The 19,449-nt window shown below is 44.7% G+C and overlaps 1 protein-coding gene across 3 annotated transcripts; it reads right to left on the bottom strand.

Annotated features, from left to right (window-relative positions):
• Positions 1-1,437: 1,437 nt before the first annotated feature.
• On the bottom strand, positions 1,438-15,543 carry LOC133282749 (UDP-glucuronosyltransferase 2A2-like). Of its 3 annotated transcripts, XM_061478996.1 has the most exons (7): positions 14,678-15,543; positions 12,237-12,859; positions 7,234-7,382; positions 5,853-5,984; positions 5,346-5,433; positions 4,387-4,606; positions 1,438-2,873 (listed from the first exon to the last, which is right to left on the bottom strand). In XM_061478996.1, the coding sequence occupies exons 1-7, from the start codon at positions 15,415-15,417 to the stop codon at positions 2,594-2,596; spliced, it is 2,232 nt and encodes a 743-aa protein (XP_061334980.1). In that variant the 5' UTR covers positions 15,418-15,543; the 3' UTR covers positions 1,438-2,593. The 3 variants fall into 3 exon arrangements, with proteins under 3 accessions (XP_061334980.1, XP_061334960.1, XP_061334971.1); XM_061478976.1 differs by lacking the exon at positions 12,237-12,859 and having other exon boundaries at positions 14,682-15,537; XM_061478987.1 differs by lacking the exons at positions 12,237-12,859; positions 14,678-15,543 and adding an exon at positions 9,322-10,157.
• Positions 15,544-19,449: the final 3,906 nt, after the last annotated feature.

Raw genomic sequence — 19,449 nt, 5'->3', positions numbered from 1 at the left:
GCCACTCCTGACCGGCAGAGCATGAGAGATTGAAAAGTCCTTGATAGGGGTAAACATTTCTTAGCAGTAACTAAAACATCAGTGTTATTGGCATTGTTCTCAGACTGAAGCCGAAACACAGCACTGCACCAGCTACTAAGGGGGAAAAATAACCGTTAACAGCTGGACCCAAGCCACTTGTGTGAGTAGCACTGCCTCAGTGGCCTTCATAACCTTTCTTCAGTGACTTCTCGCATAACAAAGCCAGATTGTAGCATTTGCTTTAAAGACCTCCAACTCCACAGTGCTGAGTGCTGTAGCCGTTTTTACGAACTGTAATACAGGATTGGCCACAATGTGGCAGTTGTGGAAACTTGTGTTTTAGATAATTTGGGCTCTGTATATTTTAGTCTGTGCAGCTATAGTAAGCATCTACATGTGCTAAACAAGAAGTTTGACCTCCCAGCATGCAAGTATATTGGGAATGTTTTAGATGTTGAATGTTATATTCCTCAGAACAGTCTACTGTGCACTGAGAGGTATGTGCATTAACAGTAGGATTAGATCAGTCTGTCCAGTTCAGCACATATACTGTGTCTAGTTGGAGAAATGCATCATAGACCGCCTTCATTCTTTGATATCATTATCTGCTTTATATACAGACTATTAATATTTATATAGAGTTAGAGTGATGAGGCAATGGCACAGGTTGCCTGAAGGAGTGATAAATGTCCCATTCTTGGCAGTGTTTAAGGCCAGGTTGAATGGGACTTTGACCAACCTGGTCTAGTGTGAGGTATCCCTACCCATGGCAGGGGAGTTCTAGCTAGATGATTTTAAGATTATTTCTAATCTAAACAATTCCGTTACTCTCAAGGGGGAGGATTGGTTTTGGTTCATTTTATGTTTATTTTTTAAATACAATACTAGTTAAGCCAGTTTTATCTGATTTAAGTTACAGAAAAGAAGCTCCTCTGTAAAGTGACTGCATAGCATTTTCTCTTCCAGCCCTTCCCAGCTATCCTTTTTCCTGAGTACTTTGTTAGCCCTGTCTGATCAGTGTCCCAGTAGTGTATTAACAGGCTTGCTGGCCTACTGGCAACCAGACTAACACCTCATCAAATCTTGGCTGGCAGAAGCTGGATGATGGGGGCTGTTAGTGATCAAGCTTGGTGGAGTAGTGCCTAGGGACAAGGCTCTATGAACAGTTACCGAAAAACCTTTCAGATCTGCAGCCTGAATGTCAGGCTGGCCACTTTCTGTTTACTATGCGTATTTCAGTGGGTATTCCTGCATATGATCCCATCATGACCATAGGAACAGTGTAGCAGAAGTTAACTATGTGAAGCACTAGTCTTGTTCTAACCCTTCTTTAGCATGGAAGCAATTCACTTGAGCTTTGTAAATGTTGTAGTTCGAAGAGATTTGAGCAGACATTGAAGCCATTGACAATGCTAATAAAGTTAACAGAGTGTAGGAATTTTATTATGTAAACAAATATGCCATGTTTTCTCAGCCTGTTCTATTTGAAAACAATTTTGCAGCATCCAGAATACCACAAATACCAGTTAAAATTGGGATTGGTTCCTTCTTGAGTAAGCTGGCACAGCAGTGGAACAATCTTGCCTAGAACAGGAGGCTTCAGCAAACAATTTTAGCGGGCTTTCGTCAGTAAGTGCACCTTGAACAATTTAAGGAGTGCTGTATTTACTACCACTCTTACCTGATCCAAGAGCAACATTATTTTCCCAAAAACTTTTCAGGCAAGGCAAGTGACTTTTGCAGTGCTCCCACATGTAATGTTACTTCCTTGCAAGTTCCATGTCTAGAAGTTTTCCTGTATTTATGAGTTAGCATGGCTCAGGGGCCGTTGGGGGACTAAGATGGGCAAGTTTCTGACAGAGGTGGTTTTCACACCTTCATACGATTGCAGCTAGAACAGTGGCCTGTGCAGGAGGACTGCAGACTGAATGGGAAAGAAGTTATTTTCAACAAAGTAATTTCTCTGGTGGTTTTGGGACTTTGGTCTCCCTTCAGCTGCCAAGTAGTGCGTTTGTACAAATGTGATATACAGGCTTCACCAGGCACTTACAGCTCCCAGGTTTTCATGATCTTGGCCATTCAGATGGGTGCTTTTTAGGAGCCCATGACTCCAATCTGGAGAGAGCTATTCTGACAGGAGAGGCATTTTGGTTGTGAATCATCAAACCTGGGTGTTATTACAGGAGAGGACAGAGTTAAGGTAAGGAGACTAGATGCAGATTAAGGGACCCACAGTACCACATATGGGAAGGCTGAATTTGTGCAATACCAAAATGAATTTGAAAAGTTCGACCAACAATCATTATTCTGCAGATCATATGTGTTATCAGCTAAAGGGGTCCCAAGGGATAAAGCAGCTACAATTTGATCTTATTTAGGCCAGAAGGAATTTGCTGGTCAAGCAAGTAGCCCTGCCTCACAACAGGTTTTTAGTATGACCCAGTTCAGTGGGGTGCTTCATGATACGCCCAGCTTAAAGCATATGCTAATCATTTTATTTGGGAAGGTATGTGCATAAATGCCTTGCTGAATGGGCATAGGAGAAGAAAAAGTGCTGACAGAAACAGGATGATTATTCTTTCTTCCTCTTTGCAATCCCTTTGCCACGTCTCCTACAGCAAAATAAGCAGCACTTGACAAGAATGAAGACAGCAGTGGCTGTACAGGTGAACAAGAATGCCAGAACATCCAGGCAGTGGTACTGGTACCAGGTGAGATTGTGAGCAGCTGGTCTCAAGTGCTTTGCTCCTTTGTGACGCATGACAAATTCAACCCAAAAGACAGCTCTGTCCAGAGGCTTGATTGGCTGGTCATGGTGTATCTTGGATAACCTTAGAACATTTTCCTTATAGCTGAGGAAAAAAGAAGAAACCAATGAGATTTCTCACTGATTCCTGAAACAACCCATTCAGCACCTGCCAGTGTTGAGGAAAGTAGACATCCCTGCATTTACTTTCATCAGTGTTACTCAAATATATTTGAAACTTGCCCAGTTTACTCTTATCTGCATAAAACTGGATTATGAACAGTAATAGAGAAAGCTAATCTTTTATAAAGGAATGTTACTCAAAAATATTCCAGATACTCCTTTTAAAAAAAGCAGCATGTGAACATCTGCAGCATTTTTCTGTTCCAATATAATACAGAGTGCTGGGTTTGGCTGGGATAGAGTTAATTTTCTTCATAGTAGCTGGTATGGGCTATGTGTAGTTATAGGACATGGGGTAATTGTTTTAAACTGGAAGAGGGTAGATTTAGTTTAGCTATTGGGAAGAAGTTTTTTACTGTGAGGGTGGTGAGGCACTGGCACAGATTTCCCAGAGGAGCTGTGGCTGCCCCATCCCTGGCAGTGTTCAAGGCCAGGTTGGATGGGGCTTTGAGCAACCTGCTGTAGTGGAAGGTGTCCCTGCCCACAGCAGGAGGTTGGAACTGGATGAGCTTTAAGGTCCCTTCCAACCCAAACCATTCTGTGATTCTGTGTTTTAGGTTTGTGTTGGAAACACTGTTGATAACAAAGGAATGTTTTTGTTACTGATAAGCAGTACTTACAGAGAGTCAAGGCCTTTTCTGCTTCTCACACCACCTTGCCAGTGAGTAGGCTGGGGATGCACAATTAGCTGGGAGAGGACATAGGCAGGACAGATGACCCTGACTGACCAAAGGGATATTCCATATCTTACGATGTCATGGCCAGCATTAAAACTAAGGGAGAGGTTGGCAGGGGAGGACAGAGCTGCATGCAGTGGATTGCATCCAGGTCTTTGGATGCCTGGTCAACATCCAGGTCATTATAGATCACTTTCACCATGGTTAATTCCTTCAGATACTGGATATCATCAATGTTTGTCTATTTGCTTTGGAAATTTTCAGGTCCTTCACCCTTGACAAAAGTCACAGCCAAAGCTGAGGACTCCTGGCTTTTTTCTAATCCTTTGTCAATGGTCTTATCCTTAGCAAGGGATTCCAGCTGCCAGGCTTCCTTACCCTCCAATTCCAGACTGATAGGTACGGTAACCTAAGGATGTGGGTAGCTCGGGTGTAGAAGAAGGAACTGTGGCTACAGACAGCATAGACATACTACAGCTGTAATTGTCAAGGGAGAGAGAGCAGAAAACCGTCTCAAGAGTTGCTCTGGGTTTTCCAAGAACTTCTTCTCAAAGGGATCATAAAATGTAGTATGAGGAAAATGAAATTTCTGATCTCTGAGAAATGCTGATGCTCAGAAATGAAAGACAGTTTTTATCTGAAACCCAGACTCCAGCTACTCAGTATTTTTGGTTCCCAGAGGAGACACCAGAACTTCTCACATCAGCAGCCCAAGATTTTAATAACCTCATCCCACTGTAAGGCAAGAACAAAACTCACGTGGAATTGTTAATGACTGTATTCAGTGCATCAACTAAGTCCTGCGTCGTCATTGTGCTGAAATCCAGCCCGACTGCAGCTCCCTTTGCTCTCATGTGAGCCATGTTGTCATGCTGGTCAGCAAACATGGGAATCCCAACCATTGGGATCCCATGGTAGATAGCTTCATAGATCCCATTGGTCCCACCATGAGTAATAAAGGCCTTTGTCAGTGGATGGCCTGGAAGGAGAGACATTCATAACAGCAACTGTGGCAGACTAGATTCACTAGGCTGTGAGCACTGCAAACTACCCAGGCACCTGGACTGCTAGAGAAGGGAACAGCCGTGATCTCTGACTCAGCATCAGAGCTTGCACACTCAGCTTTCACGCATGCATGTTTATTTTAATGCAGTGTGTGAATCAGCATGTTTTCCAGACTGTCCCAGAGTTACTTCAGCCTGTCTGCTGTTGTGCAGGTACAGCTTCTACATGATACCAGGTTCACAACAGCCCCCTGCTGCAGCCTTGCTTAGGTCAAGGATTTTAAAGAATGAGCTCTGAAGATTAACTACACAGGCCAAATGGACCTCCAGAGTACATGTCTACTTTCATATTAACTCATGCCTGCAGGTTTATTTTAGTCCTTCCAGACAATTGCCACTGAGCTCCATAAGAAAGCCTTTTGCTTTAGAGATGCATCTCCATAGCTAAGCTCAAGTTACTGCCTTCTTCAGCTACTGCTCAACTTCCTTCACAGCCTGGATGCATCTTCCATGGTTCTTGTACAGCAACCCATCTTAAGTCAAAAATAGGCTACGAAGTTAAGGCTTCAAGAGCAAACCTCTGCTGTTTAAGCTATAGAACTAATTGTGGCCACAAGTATTATGTGATTGTTTTGCCTTGAATAAGCCATTTTAGTGGAAAAAACAAACGGTTTTTCCAAGGACTCATTGAATCCCAGATAGAATTAGTCTCACCAAGCAAGTCATTTTGGGGTATCCAGTCATAAATCCTGGTGTTGGAGCCGAGAGTTTCTGGTTTTTTTCCTTTGTACCGCCAGAGGACCTTGAACAAAGAAAAAGATAAACGCTGTGCATGTGACATGCCCTTCTGTATTATTACATGTAATCTAGGGCTTTATCTCCAACCCATGTACCTTTTGTCAGTAATTCAAATAGTTTTGGCTTCAGTTTAGCTCTTTGATTAGTTACTATGTGCTTATAAAAATCACATAGAGAGATTTTTTTGTATTTTGGCCTATGGACACACCTCCATGTGATTTGGTTCAGAGAAGGGGCAACACCAGAACTCCCCATGAGCTGACTCAGCAGTCTGCCCCTCTGCAGAGCCCAGCTTCCCAAGTGTGGCACATGCAGCAGAGATGCAGATAAAAAACAGGCCAGTCCAAATGTAAAAGGCTTGCTGAAAGCAACAGGAGTGACTAAAAGCAAGGCAAGTTGGTTTAGACTTGAAAGGAAATTCACCTTTTGTGGAAGCTGGCTGAGGGCTCTGGCAATGATGTTGCTTTTTTCAGCAGTTAGGTTGTAGACCATTGACCCAAGAGAGAATACCACAATGCCGTGTTTTCCTGAGCTCTGAACAAATTCTTCCATTTCCTAGGAGAGGAAGAACACATACTATGAGTAATTATGCACTGCAGATTAAACAGTTTTCTGTGAAGAGGGGGCATAACCTTTTTAACTTATCAAGATGATGGTGGTGTATAAGCACCTCTGGCTACACAAGGGTATTACAAAGAGAGATCTGGCCCTGTGCAGAACAGTTTCTCCCCAAGAAGGTGCACGACAAGTTGAGACATGTGGCAAAGCTTTGTCTTCTTGAAAGTGAGTCAGGCAGTTTCAGGACACGTTTCTTTCAGAACACAAGCAGTAGGAATGGATCCTGGCACTGGTGTGAGAGGGCTGCACCAGTGGCACCTTCCCTAGCATAGTCAGTCATGATTCTGGATTTTCCTGGAACAAGTACTTTGCATTTCATAGCTCTGCAGGAAGGGACAGTGCTGAAAACTGACAGGGCTTTCCAGCATCCTGATGAGATCGAGTCACTGTTATTGTGAGTCAGCCAGTTCTCTATTTTTCGCAATACAGCACATGCTGCTAAACAAATTTTCTAGAAATCAAACCAATAGGTTTTCCTGTTCCTTTTTATATTTAGTGTCATGTGAAATGGAGCAGTAGCATCCAAAAGAGAATGGTTATCCATTTTCCTCAATTCAACCCCTGCGACAGGGGAGGAGGAAGGTTTCTTTTAGCAGACAACTTGCCCTGAAAATACCCTACCTCCTCTAAGGCTCCTACAGGAATGATAATCTGGACCAGAGCTTGTTGTGTTGCGGTCATTAGTATCTGGGAGTTTCAGATTTCACCAGAGTATTGCCATTCACAGCAGAGTGTAGGCTGAAGAGGCTGAGTATTTTACTTACTTTAAGATGTCTTAAACTAAGCAACAGTAGAAAAGTGTTCATCACTGTGCAAGTCTGGACTCCATTTTGTCTAAATAATTTGTCCTGTCACAGTGCCTTTTTGCATCAGGTATATCAGTGTTACTGTAGGCTGCAAGTCTGTGTCTTAGAATTAAATCTTACATTTAACTACTGTGAGGTTGCACCTATTTTTCCTAAAGCAACACTGTGTTCCCTCCTGCTGATCTCAGCTATCTTCTTTGAAGACAGCAGGCTGTCATCCCAGCCCTCAGTTTGCACAAGTATGAACAGATTACTAAATAGCTGCATGCTTGCCATTGGCAGCAGAGTGCCTTCTTTAGGAGCAAGCTTCCCCAGAGTATGGCTTGCACAGTTGATGAGGGAGAGGAACAACCAGCCAGTGGCAGAACAAAGTTGGGTACCTTTGGTAAGGGCTTTGCGGGCTGGCAGTGAAGTCCTCCAACGAACTCGAAGTTGGGCAGGAAAGGGCGTGGAAATTCAAAATCCCAGTAAGTCCTGATTAACCATATCTCTGCTTTCCCCATCGTCTCACACAGTGTTGTGGGCCTTCCTATTGAGAAGGTACAAAGGGTTTACAACACGCATGGGAGCGGTCTTGTTTGCTGTAGATTGCGAAAAGGAGCCTTACCTTTTCTTTTGGCACTCCCATTCAGTGTAGTCTATCAAGTCGCGCATGAAATGAAAACAGATAAATCTAGACCTATCCCTTGTCCTGTCCTGTGCTCAGCCTTGGCAGGTTTCCATGAGCAAGGCAGTACAATCATTAGAAGTATTTTGAACCTTCAGTATGAATGTAGAGCAGTACAAGAGCAAGTAGGAAGCATTTAGTTCCTGTGACAGTGCAGTTTTTGTACCACTGAAAGACTTTGTTATCTGTGCTTGGAATAAAAGCGCATTTTGGGGAATAGAAAAATCACAGAAAATTTAGTTCTGAATGAAAAATAGATGAATTACAAATGGATGCTCACCAGCCAGGGGGGAGGAAAGTTCTTAAAGGTCTGTAGCATTTTTCAAATGGTGACTCAGTCAGTGGCTGCTCAGGCTACAGTAATACTACTAATAATACTACTATTACTCAATAATACTACTCCTACAGGTGCATCTATCCCTAGTTCTTGTAGGGGCTCCTTCTGACACATACTGGGAAAATTTAGCCAAATCCATAGATGTTTTTTGAATGTCTTTTTATGCAAAGTCCAATGTCTTCAGAAGCTGATCTACAGAAAAAAAAACATTGGCTAAAATAGTTTTATAACTTCCCATTTGGAAACATCTATATTCTCAGGTACATGTTGCAAGTCATGTTTGCAGTATTTTCCCCATAAAGGGGAAGTGGAGAGTAAAAGGGTTAGAAGTGTTGGTAAATGATTGTCTAAAGCCTAATGCAAGCAGGAACCAAGCAAACTAAGCAGCAAGAAAAAAATCTATCTATCTGTAGAGTGTCTTCTTATGCTACTTTATCAACGTTAGAATTTACACCAGTAATTTTAAATTTTTTTTTAGGTGAAGAACAGTGAGTCAGTTACGAAGTTACAGGGCTGAAAATGAAAAAGCCTGCATTTACAAGTACAATGATACAAAGTTGTAATTGCATCTTATGTGGTGTTAGAAAAATAACAATCAGGGGAAAGGGGACTAGTTTGCAGAGCACAGAGGTTTTCTTGGGAAACACACGAAGAGGTTAAAGGGCAGCAGAATAGATGGCCTTGTGCCTGCTGTTCACTCCTTATCTGCCTAAACACAGATACTCTGTGCAAGATTCGAAGTCCATTGAACAAAAGGTCTCCTTAGTAGACTTTGAATCAAGCCTGAGTTGTACTAGGTTGGAACAAAAATTTCATTGATTTGTCTAGTTTGAGGAAACTATTTCACAATCTGAATGGTGAATGAAAGGGAAAGGTGACAGTTCTTAGCATTTAGTATTGGAGAAAATGAATTCATGCTTAGTGTCCTGTACTACACAGGATTCAAAATGATACCTGCAGACATGCAGTGAGAGCAAAGGGTGCTTTTTTTTCTCTGTGGTTGTTTAGAGACAGACAGTGTTCCTAGTTACAACAGGGTTAACTCTGTCCCTGTATTGTCAATGGAGCTGCCTTCAGCGCCTCACAGTTATGAACAATTTTGTCCTCCAGCCTTTACCTACTACCACCTTAATTGTGAAAGTGTCAGTCATCAAGATGACAACAGTCCTCTGAAAGCACTAAAATGGGAATACATCTCACTGCAAGAGCTCACCAGCAGTATCATAATTGGCAAAGATCAGTACTAACATGGTCTAAAGACCCTCAAGAGGAACTAGAGCAAAACTCTAGTAGTGTCTGTTAGACTAGACAAGACCTAAAAGGGAAAGCAGAGCCTCCATGTGACTGAAACAGGATTACCATCTCTGCTGGCCACTGAGTATTTTGAGACAACAGCATCGAGGCACCAGACATTCAAAAGGCACAGCCTATGCAAGAGGAGAAACCACTCAACAACTGCCTTACCTAAGACATTACTGTAGTACCCATCCCATTCATCTCGCCAGAACTTCAAGAAAAATAAATCCACATAAAAGTAAAAGAGGAAGTTCTTTAGTCTTTCTGTGAAGGACATGCGATCTGTCAACCCACTTGTGCTAGCGGGCACATAAGAAGGTGGGGATGGGAGCCCACCACACAGCCGCTCTACCACATTCCCATCAGAGAAGCGGAAGCTGTAGACAAAAGGGATTGCTAGGATTTCTGCTACAAGCTCCCCACACATAGACAGGGGGTCAGCAATCAGAACATCAAAATTGGCCTGCTGCAGCTTTGCTATCAGTTGGGTGTTCGTCACAAAGGTATGACAGGTCTGCTTCAACATATTGGTAAAGACCTCCTGGTCTTTTTTCATCCTCCACATGAACTCCCAGGGTGAGAGATTAGAGACCTCATTCATCCAGAAATTGAGGAAGTCATCCATGACATCATCCAGGTCCTTCTGGGTAAAGGGGACTTGCAGGACCTCAAAGGTGAAAGTGGAGGAGGTGTCTTGGTAGTTGATAAGCAGATTGCTTGAGGCCACCAGCACAGTCACTTCATGACCCTGGAGAACAAGCTTTTCCAGCAGCACTTTCATATTGATCCAGTGACTTGCGTCGGTGGGCCAGACCACCACCTTCCCACAAAAGCCAGTGCTCCAGCAGCATGCGTAGGTCCAGAGCAGCCAGGGGAACCTTGGTCCCATCATCTCAGTGATCCATGTACAACTCCAGTCTGACTAAGCTGGAAGGAGTTCACTGCTACAGTGTGCAAACACTTAAGAGCCAGCCAATAAAACTGACATCCACTTGGTGCCAAGCTTGCCAGAGGGCATGCCAGCAAGCAGCAAATCTCATTCTGGAGCAACTCCTGTTTCTGCTTACTCACTTGTTGCCTCTCACTCCCCCACAGTAGGAGGGGAAAAGGAAGGGCAAAAGTTGCAAAACTCATGGTTTGAGATAGAGACTGCTTAATAAACAAACAAAAAAAAAACCAACAAAAAATAAACCTAAGAAAAACTGGCAATTCAGAAAGAGCAATTGCTCACACCAGCTCACCACCCAGAGTGTCACTGAACAGCCCTGGCAAACTCCCCCTTCCATCCCCAAGCTTTCTTTGCTGAGCACAACATCATGTGCTATGGGATATCTCTTTGGTCAATTGTCAGCCTAGATTTGCTTCTTTGCCCTGTAAGAACCAAGCTACCTGTAAAGCTGGTTAACAGTTTTTATCTTCTCATTTATTAGGCGCAAAATGCCCTGCAGTGATTCACATCTAGCCCACAGGGTTCTCTAGTTCTGTTTTCTCTGTGACCAGATGTGGATACACGACACTGACGCTGGAAGGGCACAGTCCTGGTAGAGATGACTCCAGTATCAGGCCACCCCGGGAGACAAACAGAAGTAGGTAAGGAGCACAGGTTTTGCTCACCTTCCTGCTTATGTATCCTCTCTTGGGAGGATGCTGCAAACTGGCATCAGTGTATATATGTCGTGTAGTCCAGGACAAAGAGTGCCAAGAGAAGAGACCTGAGTTCTCCTTTTGACTGTATCCTTTGGAGGTGGTGGAGATGCTTGGATGCTTGGTGCTATTGATGTGTTCAAGGAAAAGAACAGGCAGCCTCTCTCCTGAGCAGAGGGTGAATGAGGGTCAGACTGAGTCTAAACAGGGCTGGAGCACTCCTCCAGGAGTTCAGCACAATGATGTGACCTTCCCTGACTAGACTGACAGTGGAGCAAGCAGTCTTTCCTCATGCTTCAACCTCATCTCTTGAAAAAGCCTTAGGTAGCTCTAGGAAAGCAGCTAGAATAATAAGAACCCTGAAGAAGATTTTCCAAAGCAAAAGAGAAGGTGCTTGCATGCACTGCAGGAGCTGGGACATTGCCCCATTTCTGTGGGATGCTTGCCTCTTTTACACCTCCTTCAGGACTAGATACACTCCAGATCAAAGCATATCCCAGTAGAGAACAGGTAGGCTAACACAGCTAACAAAACAGGAATTACACATAAGAGTGTTAAATGCTAACCCCCACATTTAGCAATTAAAAAGACAACCCAAAATCCAAGCAGCCCTGAGGCTTACACAACAGGAGATTGGCAAACCATGCTTCTACCAGCACAAGGTTTCCTACTCTCTGTCAAACATGATAAAGCAACACATAAACACACAGCTAGCTACTCTAATAGTAGGATGTCTTAACAAATCAGCTGCCCACCTCCAATGCATGTATATTTGCCCTATTTCTTTTAAGCATTACAATAACCAGAGCAGAAATGTGACAATAATTATGCAACCATTATATAAAAAAGAAAAATATCTCTAAAGAAATAAAACTATATTTTAATAGTTCCTTTAGACACCTTCAAAAAAAGCAAAGAACTCTGTGCTGGGGACCTTCTATCACTGCAAACTGGGGCTCATTTGCTCTCCCAGTCCTTTAAAAGACTGGAGGAGGCTCTTATCTCTCATTTTGAGATAAGCTAGCAAACAAGAAGGGTGCTAGGGGAAAAAAAGGCAGTGTTGTATAGCTTTCCAAACCCATTTTTTATTTCTATTTCCAAAGGTTTAATTCCCTACTAGTGTTTGGTGGGTATATAGTATTATTTCACTGTTTTTAAGTGTCTGTCATGATTCATCTATGAACACGACTGATGAGCTGTGTTTCAAGTGGCTTTAGCACCATACCTGTATGAACTTATCTGTACTAGTGTCAGCAGGTCAGGATTAACAGGTAACGTTTGTACTTGCCTGGAATGTTTGACTTGACATGGGAATTTTGGAGGACAGAGAGTGTGTCCAGAGCTGTTTTGCTTCTAATTTGTGCCTTACACTCTCAGCTCTGGGTATTTACTCTTGTACATACAGCAGATGTAATTTTTGGAAGTAAAAGCAGCCTTACCTAATACATCAGTGTAGTATTGATTCCAGCTTCCCCAGAGAAGGAAATGATACACAAAATCCTGAGCAGTGTAGGAGAAGATGTTCTTTAGCCTTTCCAGGAAGGACATCCTATCTGCTAGGCCGCTTAGGGTGGCTGGTACGTAGGAAGGAGGTGCTGGGAGTGTCCCACAAAGCCGCTCCACTGTGTTGCCCATGGAGAACCGGATGGTGTATATGAAGGGGATACCCAGCTTCTCAGCAATCAGCTCCCCGGTGGGTACCAGCGGGTCTGCCAAGAGGACATCGAAGTTGGATGCCCTCAGTCTCTGCATCAGTGCCTTATTCTTCAGGACTCTGTCACAAATGGTTTTGGTTAAGTTCTCCATCTTGTACAGCACTTGAGCCATCCTGTAAACACTTTCCCAGATGGGTAGCTGACTCTCCTCATAAAACCAAAAATAGAAACCTTCTTCCAGCATGGCAGCCATCTCCTTTTTGGTGATCGGTGCCTCAATCACCTCAAACTGGAAGGGTGAGGCCTGTGTGGCGTTGAGGATGAGGAAGCATGAAGGCAGTAGCACAGTCACCTCGTGGCCCCGGACCACAAGCTCATCGAGTATGTACTCCATGTTCAGCCAGTGGCTGTTGTCAGCCGGCCAGACCAACACCTTCCCTCCCAACCCATAGCCCAACACAGCCAGCAGCCACAGCACCGCCACCCCTTTCCCAGCCATAGCCTGCCCTGCGCGGCAGTGCCCCACAGGGAGCAGCAGTGCTCCCAGGCTGGGCTGGGCATGCGAGACAGTGCCGTGCTCCCGAGGACACGCAGCCAAGGTCGCCGGTGTGAGGTCCTGCGTGGGTAATGGCGTGGTTTCCTGGGTTAAACTGTGACAGGGACCAGCTGGCGCCATCTGGTGGTAAATGGCTTCTCTGGAGCTGTGCAACGCTTCCGCTGGAGCAGAAGGGAGACCTGTCAGCCCTGAAGGGCAAAATCCAGTGTGGACTGTGGCCTGTTGGTTATTCTAGCCCTCCTGCCTGTCTAACTACAGCCTCTATGTTATTCGTTTGGTAGAAGAGGCGACTTTTTCATTCTTCTGGCTCTCTGAAGCACAGCTGGGATGCACCAAAGATGTTCACCTACTGTGTGGGCACCCTGCTGCTTTATAAAGCCAATGAGCATCCATTCGCAGTGCCCTTAAGGTAGCAATCCAGGGCTGCAGCTAACAACTTGCATCTTGAGATGGATAAAACTACACAGCAAGTGACTCCAATACCAGAGTAAGACTGTCCACATGTGAACTTGTCTCTTCCAACGCATGCATCACAAGCAGAAAAAGCTGGTGGGCTGCCCCCCTGCCACTTAGTGCCAGCTATACACTATGAGTTGAATCAGAAAATCTGTTAAACAGTTTTATTTATGGTCACCCTTCTGATGTGCAATTAAGAAATCCTGTAAGTCCTCTTCACTGTGCTAAAAATTATCACCACTGCGCTTCTCTGCAGCTCTGTTACACAATGGTTTCCTGTAGTTGTTGTGCAAGGCTTTTGCTGCGGCTTCCATAAAGCAGCCTAAAGCATCTTCTCCTGGATGAAAACGAGGGTGGTGGAAGCAGCTGAGCTGTGAGCAGTCAAGCTGAGACACCTAGTCTGCTGTGCATATAACAACAGTTTTGTGTACTTGAGGCGTACAGTCCTGCAGCATACAGGTATTTGCAGGCAATTGAACCCCGAGAGGTTTACAGTGCTCTTTGTAAGGACCTTAATGAGAGGTCACTAAAAATGGCATGCTGATTACATGTGATTAATACCTAAATAAACATCTTTTTCTACATATTCGCTCGAAACAGCCCAGAAGAAAAGCCTGCAGAGAAAGACTTGCTGCTTTCACTGTTTGCTTGTGGGTAGAGGCTATGTTTTAACAAAACTTGTTTTGTGCAAAGAGAATTGGTTTTATGTGACCAGTGACATAAGTGAAGTCTCTATTCAAAAGCCACAATGGGTTTCAGCATTGTTGCTGATGGTAATGGGGTTGTCTTGTAGTTTACCAGCTCCCCTCTCCTTGTTACAATATTCTGGATTAGGAAAACAGCTCTGTACCTGGATGTGTAGGCAGTTGTTGGAGGGGGGGAATGTGTAAGCCGTGCAACCTTGCTGAGGGCCCTAAATGCTGTGGAAGTTGCTTCGATCTCCACATTAAAAATCATTATGGCAAAAGTAAAATCCATCAATGGGTATTACCACTGACTGCTGTCTCAATGCATGGCATAGCACAGCACAGCACCCTGATGGGGGAGCGGGTGAAACTGATGGACCCTGGTGGCTCCTTCTCTTTTCCACATAGGCACATAATGACAAACTACTTGCTGACCTCTCCCAGACTTTGCGGCCCTGCCAGCTTTGTAGCTCTGCAGCTCTTAAGGAGGAGGCTGGGATGTAATGAGCAGTAAAGTAACAGGAGACTTACCTAAGATCTTGCTATAGTAGGTGTCCCAGTGTCCCCAGTAGCTCTGAAAAATGAAGTCTTGCCAGTGGTAAGACAAGGTGTTTTTTATCCTCTCACCAAAGGACATGCAGTCGGTGAGCTCTGACAGGGCTGCAGGTGCATAGGACAGTGGTGCTGGCATCTTGCCACAGTGCCTCTCCACGGTGAAGGCTGGGGAGAAGCGCAGCGAGTACACGAAGGGGATGGACAGCTTGAGAGCCAGGAGGTCCCCGCAGAGGGTGACCGGGTCTGACAGCAGCAGGTCATAGCCGGACCCCTGCAGGTGGGCCATCAACTCGTGGTTGGTTAGCACTGCATCACACATCAGCCTGTTCATGTCATGCCAGTTCTTGATCTGCTTCCCCATCTCCCTGTAAAACTGCCAGAAGGTCAGGGTGGTTGGCCTGTTGTTCAGCCACAGTGCCACTAGGTCCTCGATCATGGTCTCGATGATATCCGTCTTGAAGGGCACGTTATAGACCTCAAACTTCTCCATGGCATCATCCCTGGATTTAATGAAGAGGGAAGCGTTGGACACCAGGACAGTGACGCTGTGCCCACGGCGGATGAGCTCCTCTGTAACTATCTTCATATTCAGCCAGTGGCTGCCTTCTGTTGGCCAGACCAGCACGTTCCCACAGAAGACAGGCCCTAGAAGAGCAACCTGGAAAAGGAGCAGCTGGAGGGATTTCTTAGAGCTGTTGGCTTTTGTGGCCATGGCAAGACAAAAGGGCCAGGTATCCTGGGAATGTTTCCCTTCCAGCTGGCAGTGCTGCACCTCTGTGCTGTGTTTGGTGGCTCTTCACTAGCAAAAGCAGGAGTTTGCTGTTGCACAGGTGAGGCCTTTAAAGCCCACGTTTGGTCTCAGGTCTGAAATGACAGAATAGGATGTTTGGTGATTCACTTCTCCCTTTCTGCCTTCTATCCTGGCAGAAAGGATAGAAACCTGTCAGTTTCCCTCGTTAGCAGGGTGGCAGCAATCCTCACTGCTGTCAAAGGTCTGCCCTCAAGCTACTCCCTCTGCACAAGATGAATTTAATCCTTTTTTTTTTAATCAACCTTTTGTAGTTTCTCTGAGGAATCCTTGTCATAAAAGCAAGAGGATCTTATCTGTGTAATTACTGCATCTTTAAATGCTGGCAGATTTACTGTAAGTATTAGCAAGTAAGTGGCACTACTGACAACGCTGGAGAAATACTGAGATTTGCAGGAGAATGTATGATCACGTGTCGTGGTTTAAACTCAGCCACCAGCCTCTCTCTCACTCCCCCTCTTCCTCCCTGGCCCCGCTCCCAGAGGGATGGGGAGGAGAACTGAAAGAATGTAACTCCCACGGGTTGAGATAAGAACAGTCCAGCAAACAAGGTACACCACAAACCACTACTGCTAGCACCAATAATAATAATGATAAGGGAAATAACAAGGGAAGAGAATACAACCGCTCACCACCCACCGACCGATATCCAGCCCAACCGAGCAGTGATCTTGCCCTTCTGGGTAACTGCCCCCAGTTTATATAGTGGGCATGACGTGCTGTGGTATGGAATACCTCTTTGGCTAGTTTGGGTCAGGTGTCCTGTCTCTGCCTCCTCCCGGCTTCCCCTCCTCCCTGGCAGAGCATGAGACTCACAAAGTCCTTGGTCAGAGTAAACATTACTGAGCAGCAACTAAAATCATTGGTGTTATCAGTACTGTTCCCAGGCCAAAAGTCAAACCCACAGCACTGCACCAGCTACTAAGAACTAGAAAAATAAATGACTGCTACTACTGAACCCAGGACATCATGTCTGATTTTAAAATGCCTGTTTTCAATTGCAACAGCCCTGGTATTTGTATCCTGTGCTGTTTCTATCACTTAAGCCTACCTGTACTTAAAGATACATTTTTCTCATTCTGAGCTTCCAGTCTTTCTCCACCTTTCTTTCCAGAGGCAGCACAGGGGCTTACTTAGCTGACAGGCAGCAGTGCTACAGGGACTGCTTGCTTGAAGATACTGCTAGACCTGGGGCAAGAGCCCTGGCCAGCACAAGGTGGAGGGACACCTGTGATGGGCAAATTATATCATAGGCATCCTTAAATCTCCTCAACCCTTCTAGAGCCATGTCCCTGCTGGTAAATAATGAAACTTCCTGGCAGTCATGCCCCAGCCCCTACGGAAAGCTGCTGCATCTCTGGGCTTCACCATTAATTCACGTTGGAGCATCTTTACAGGGCAAGATGAGCCAGACCTCTGGGTGCCAGCCCTCAAACAAATCACTTGCATTATACATCCATGAACCGGCAATGCCAGAGGCAGACCAAGGCAGGAGGGGCCACAGGGTACATGTAAAGGGCTGACTTGGAAGTGGCATCTTTTTTTAGAGTGAGATGTTAGAAGTGCTGATGTTTCCCATGCTGATAGAATCCTTCATTTGGGTGATGATAATGCCAATAATAACATGTGGTTTGTTCTGATATGTGACAGATGGTTTCCAACCACTCTCAGAGAACTCAACACAGGGAGCTCATTGCTACTGTCTGGGGCACTTCACCACCAACCTGGTCACGTTGTGGGCTCAATTCAGTTGTCTAAACATAGGTCTGAGGCCCTCCTAGCCCATAAGGGTTCTTCTCGGAGCAAAATCCGTATCTTTTGGGGTGTCTCTCACTTGGAAAGTCAGTGCTTGAATGTAAGGCACTATGTCCTGGGAGGAGCTCTGAACCACCAGGAGCCAAAATGACAATTAAAACCCATGCATAGAATGATGCACTCGATCCAACATAATTTGGGGAATGAATCCCATGCAGCAAAAGCTCTTACCTAGTGGAGTCTTCCCAGGTATGTAAGCTTTGAGTTGCAAAGGTGCAGTTTGCTTACACCGGTTTGTGTCTGTGTCTTGCTGCTCGCCTGCTCTGTGCCTGGGCTGCTCTGGCAAGGTTGGGTATGAGCAGAAGGAGCTTAAATAAGTTACCCTCTTTTCAAAAAGGAGGAAGTAATACAATATGGGGTGATGATAACAAGGCATGTATTCTGGCATTATTTATTGCTTTGCTATGCTCCAGTAATTTAACAGTCAAAATGGTCTTCCTCATGCTGGGCTGTATTATATTATGCTATATTATATGCTATATATATTATTATGTTATGGCAGAGCCAGATCCCCAGGACTTTGCATTCTGTAGCTCAGAAATATGACTGCTGAAAAGACTTTCCTCTCCCTTTAGGGTCCCAGCTGGCAAAATAATAGTAGTAGTAATAATAATAATAGTAATAATAGTAATAATAAGTAATGGACTTCTTTATAAACTGTGCACAGGAACAAAGATAAAATCTTGTGGTTTGTAGAGCTTTTCTAGAGGTGGTGTGCTGCCTGTGCTGGGTGCATTGGCCCTCGGTTCTGGAGATCCAAGTTTTTAATGACTTGGAAATAGAGAAATCTAAAATGCACTTCCATTGCATTTCGTTCACTTCCATTGCAGTCACCATGGGGTTTGAGTATTTTCCATAATATTCAACCTGACTTCTTCTAAGCCCTCAGAATTCAGGGCAATGATGCCAGCATGTTTGGCCTTACAGCCAGGAGTTTCAGTATGATCTCTCCACAGACCTCTGTATTCAGGATTATATCTTTTTCAGGCTAATTTAGCTTATTTGGGAAAGTGCCATAAAAAACTTAAAGCTTTTCCAGCAGCTGTTGAAAGGCCATATTCATGTGGGCTGAGACAGACAGGAACCTGGGTTTCATTTCTAACCCCTCAATAACTAATTCCTTCCTAGCAAATGAGAACTATTATGAGGTGCAATCCCTCCTCTGTCCTCATAACCAAACCGTTAAATTTGTCTTGTTTCCGTGTCCACCTTGTAAAGATTACTGCTCAGATTATTCTTAATGCAGAGAAGAGCATTGTGAGAGGATTAAAGGATAAAATCCAGCAGCAAATGAGAGAAAATTGGGGCTGAAGAAAGTAGATGGTGTTAGGTGTCTGTATTTCACACATCTAGCATTACTAAGCAGAAGTGCTGCAGGCAGTGATGCAACCCCCCAGCCTTGTTAAATAACAAAAGGGATTTTTTGAGGTGAAGGTGAGTTATGCAAAAGTTAGGCAATACAGACCAGTGTTTTCCACATATGGGTCTCTGCATTATGGCATGCAGGGCAGCTTTATGTCTAGAAGATCTTGATGCCAGCCAGCACCTCAAAAGCTCAGTGCCAGAGTGGAAAAGGGAAGCTTTTGCCCTGAGAAGCACCACATTACACTGTGGTTTTCCTTTCACTTATAGCAACAAAGCAGACTTCAAAGTTTTGACTATATTTTGGGCAGGTTTTGTGTGGGGAGGATCAGAGGAGAGGCTGGATAGGGTAAATATGAAGGTTGGCTCACCCCTGGGTACAGACAGGAGTGAGTGGATTGAGCAATTCTGCAGAGGCACATGTGCAAGTGCTCAGTAAAAGGTTTACTGCCACGTGATGCCCAGGGGTAAAAGCAAGCTCCAGCAGAGGTCAGTGAGCTGAAATAGCAGTACCGTAACCGTGATTCTCAGCTGAATGGCATCTTTCTGTTGCTCCCTCGCAGCTGTAGGACAGGAATACCTCATGCTAGCTTTATCGCACTTCACTTGGGTTTAGTGATTCAGTTTAAGGTTTCATGAACTCTCTTCATTGCTGTTGCAGTGTTGCAGGGGACACTGCTTTTCCTCTGATATTGCCTGTTTGGAGCTGATCCATCAGGCTCGGTGTGGGAGGCAGAAGGGAGCTCCTCATCTGCTGCT

This window comes from Pezoporus flaviventris, unplaced genomic scaffold, assembly GCF_033815535.1.
Source record: "Pezoporus flaviventris isolate CSIRO_AGI_PZ_B2104156 unplaced genomic scaffold, CSIRO_AGI_Pfla_v1 ptg000002l, whole genome shotgun sequence".
Taxonomy (NCBI): Eukaryota; Metazoa; Chordata; class Aves; order Psittaciformes; family Psittacidae; genus Pezoporus; species Pezoporus flaviventris.
Note: the sequence above shows the minus strand (reverse complement) of the source record. Positions and strands in the feature narration are given on the sequence as shown.

Bases quoted from the DNA above. Each gene is read 5' to 3' on its own strand.
- LOC133282749 (XM_061478996.1), bottom strand. From the start codon at position 15,417: ATGGCCACAAAAGCCAACAGCTCTAAGAAATCCCTCCAGCTGCTCCTT. The intron at 5,985-7,233 runs GTACCCAACTTT...TTCCTCTCCTAG, and splicing joins CCGCAAAGCCCTTACCAAAG to GAAATGGAAGAATTTGTTCA. The intron at 5,434-5,852 runs GTGAATTTCCTT...TCTTTGTTCAAG, and splicing joins TCAGCCAGCTTCCACAAAAG to GTCCTCTGGCGGTACAAAGG.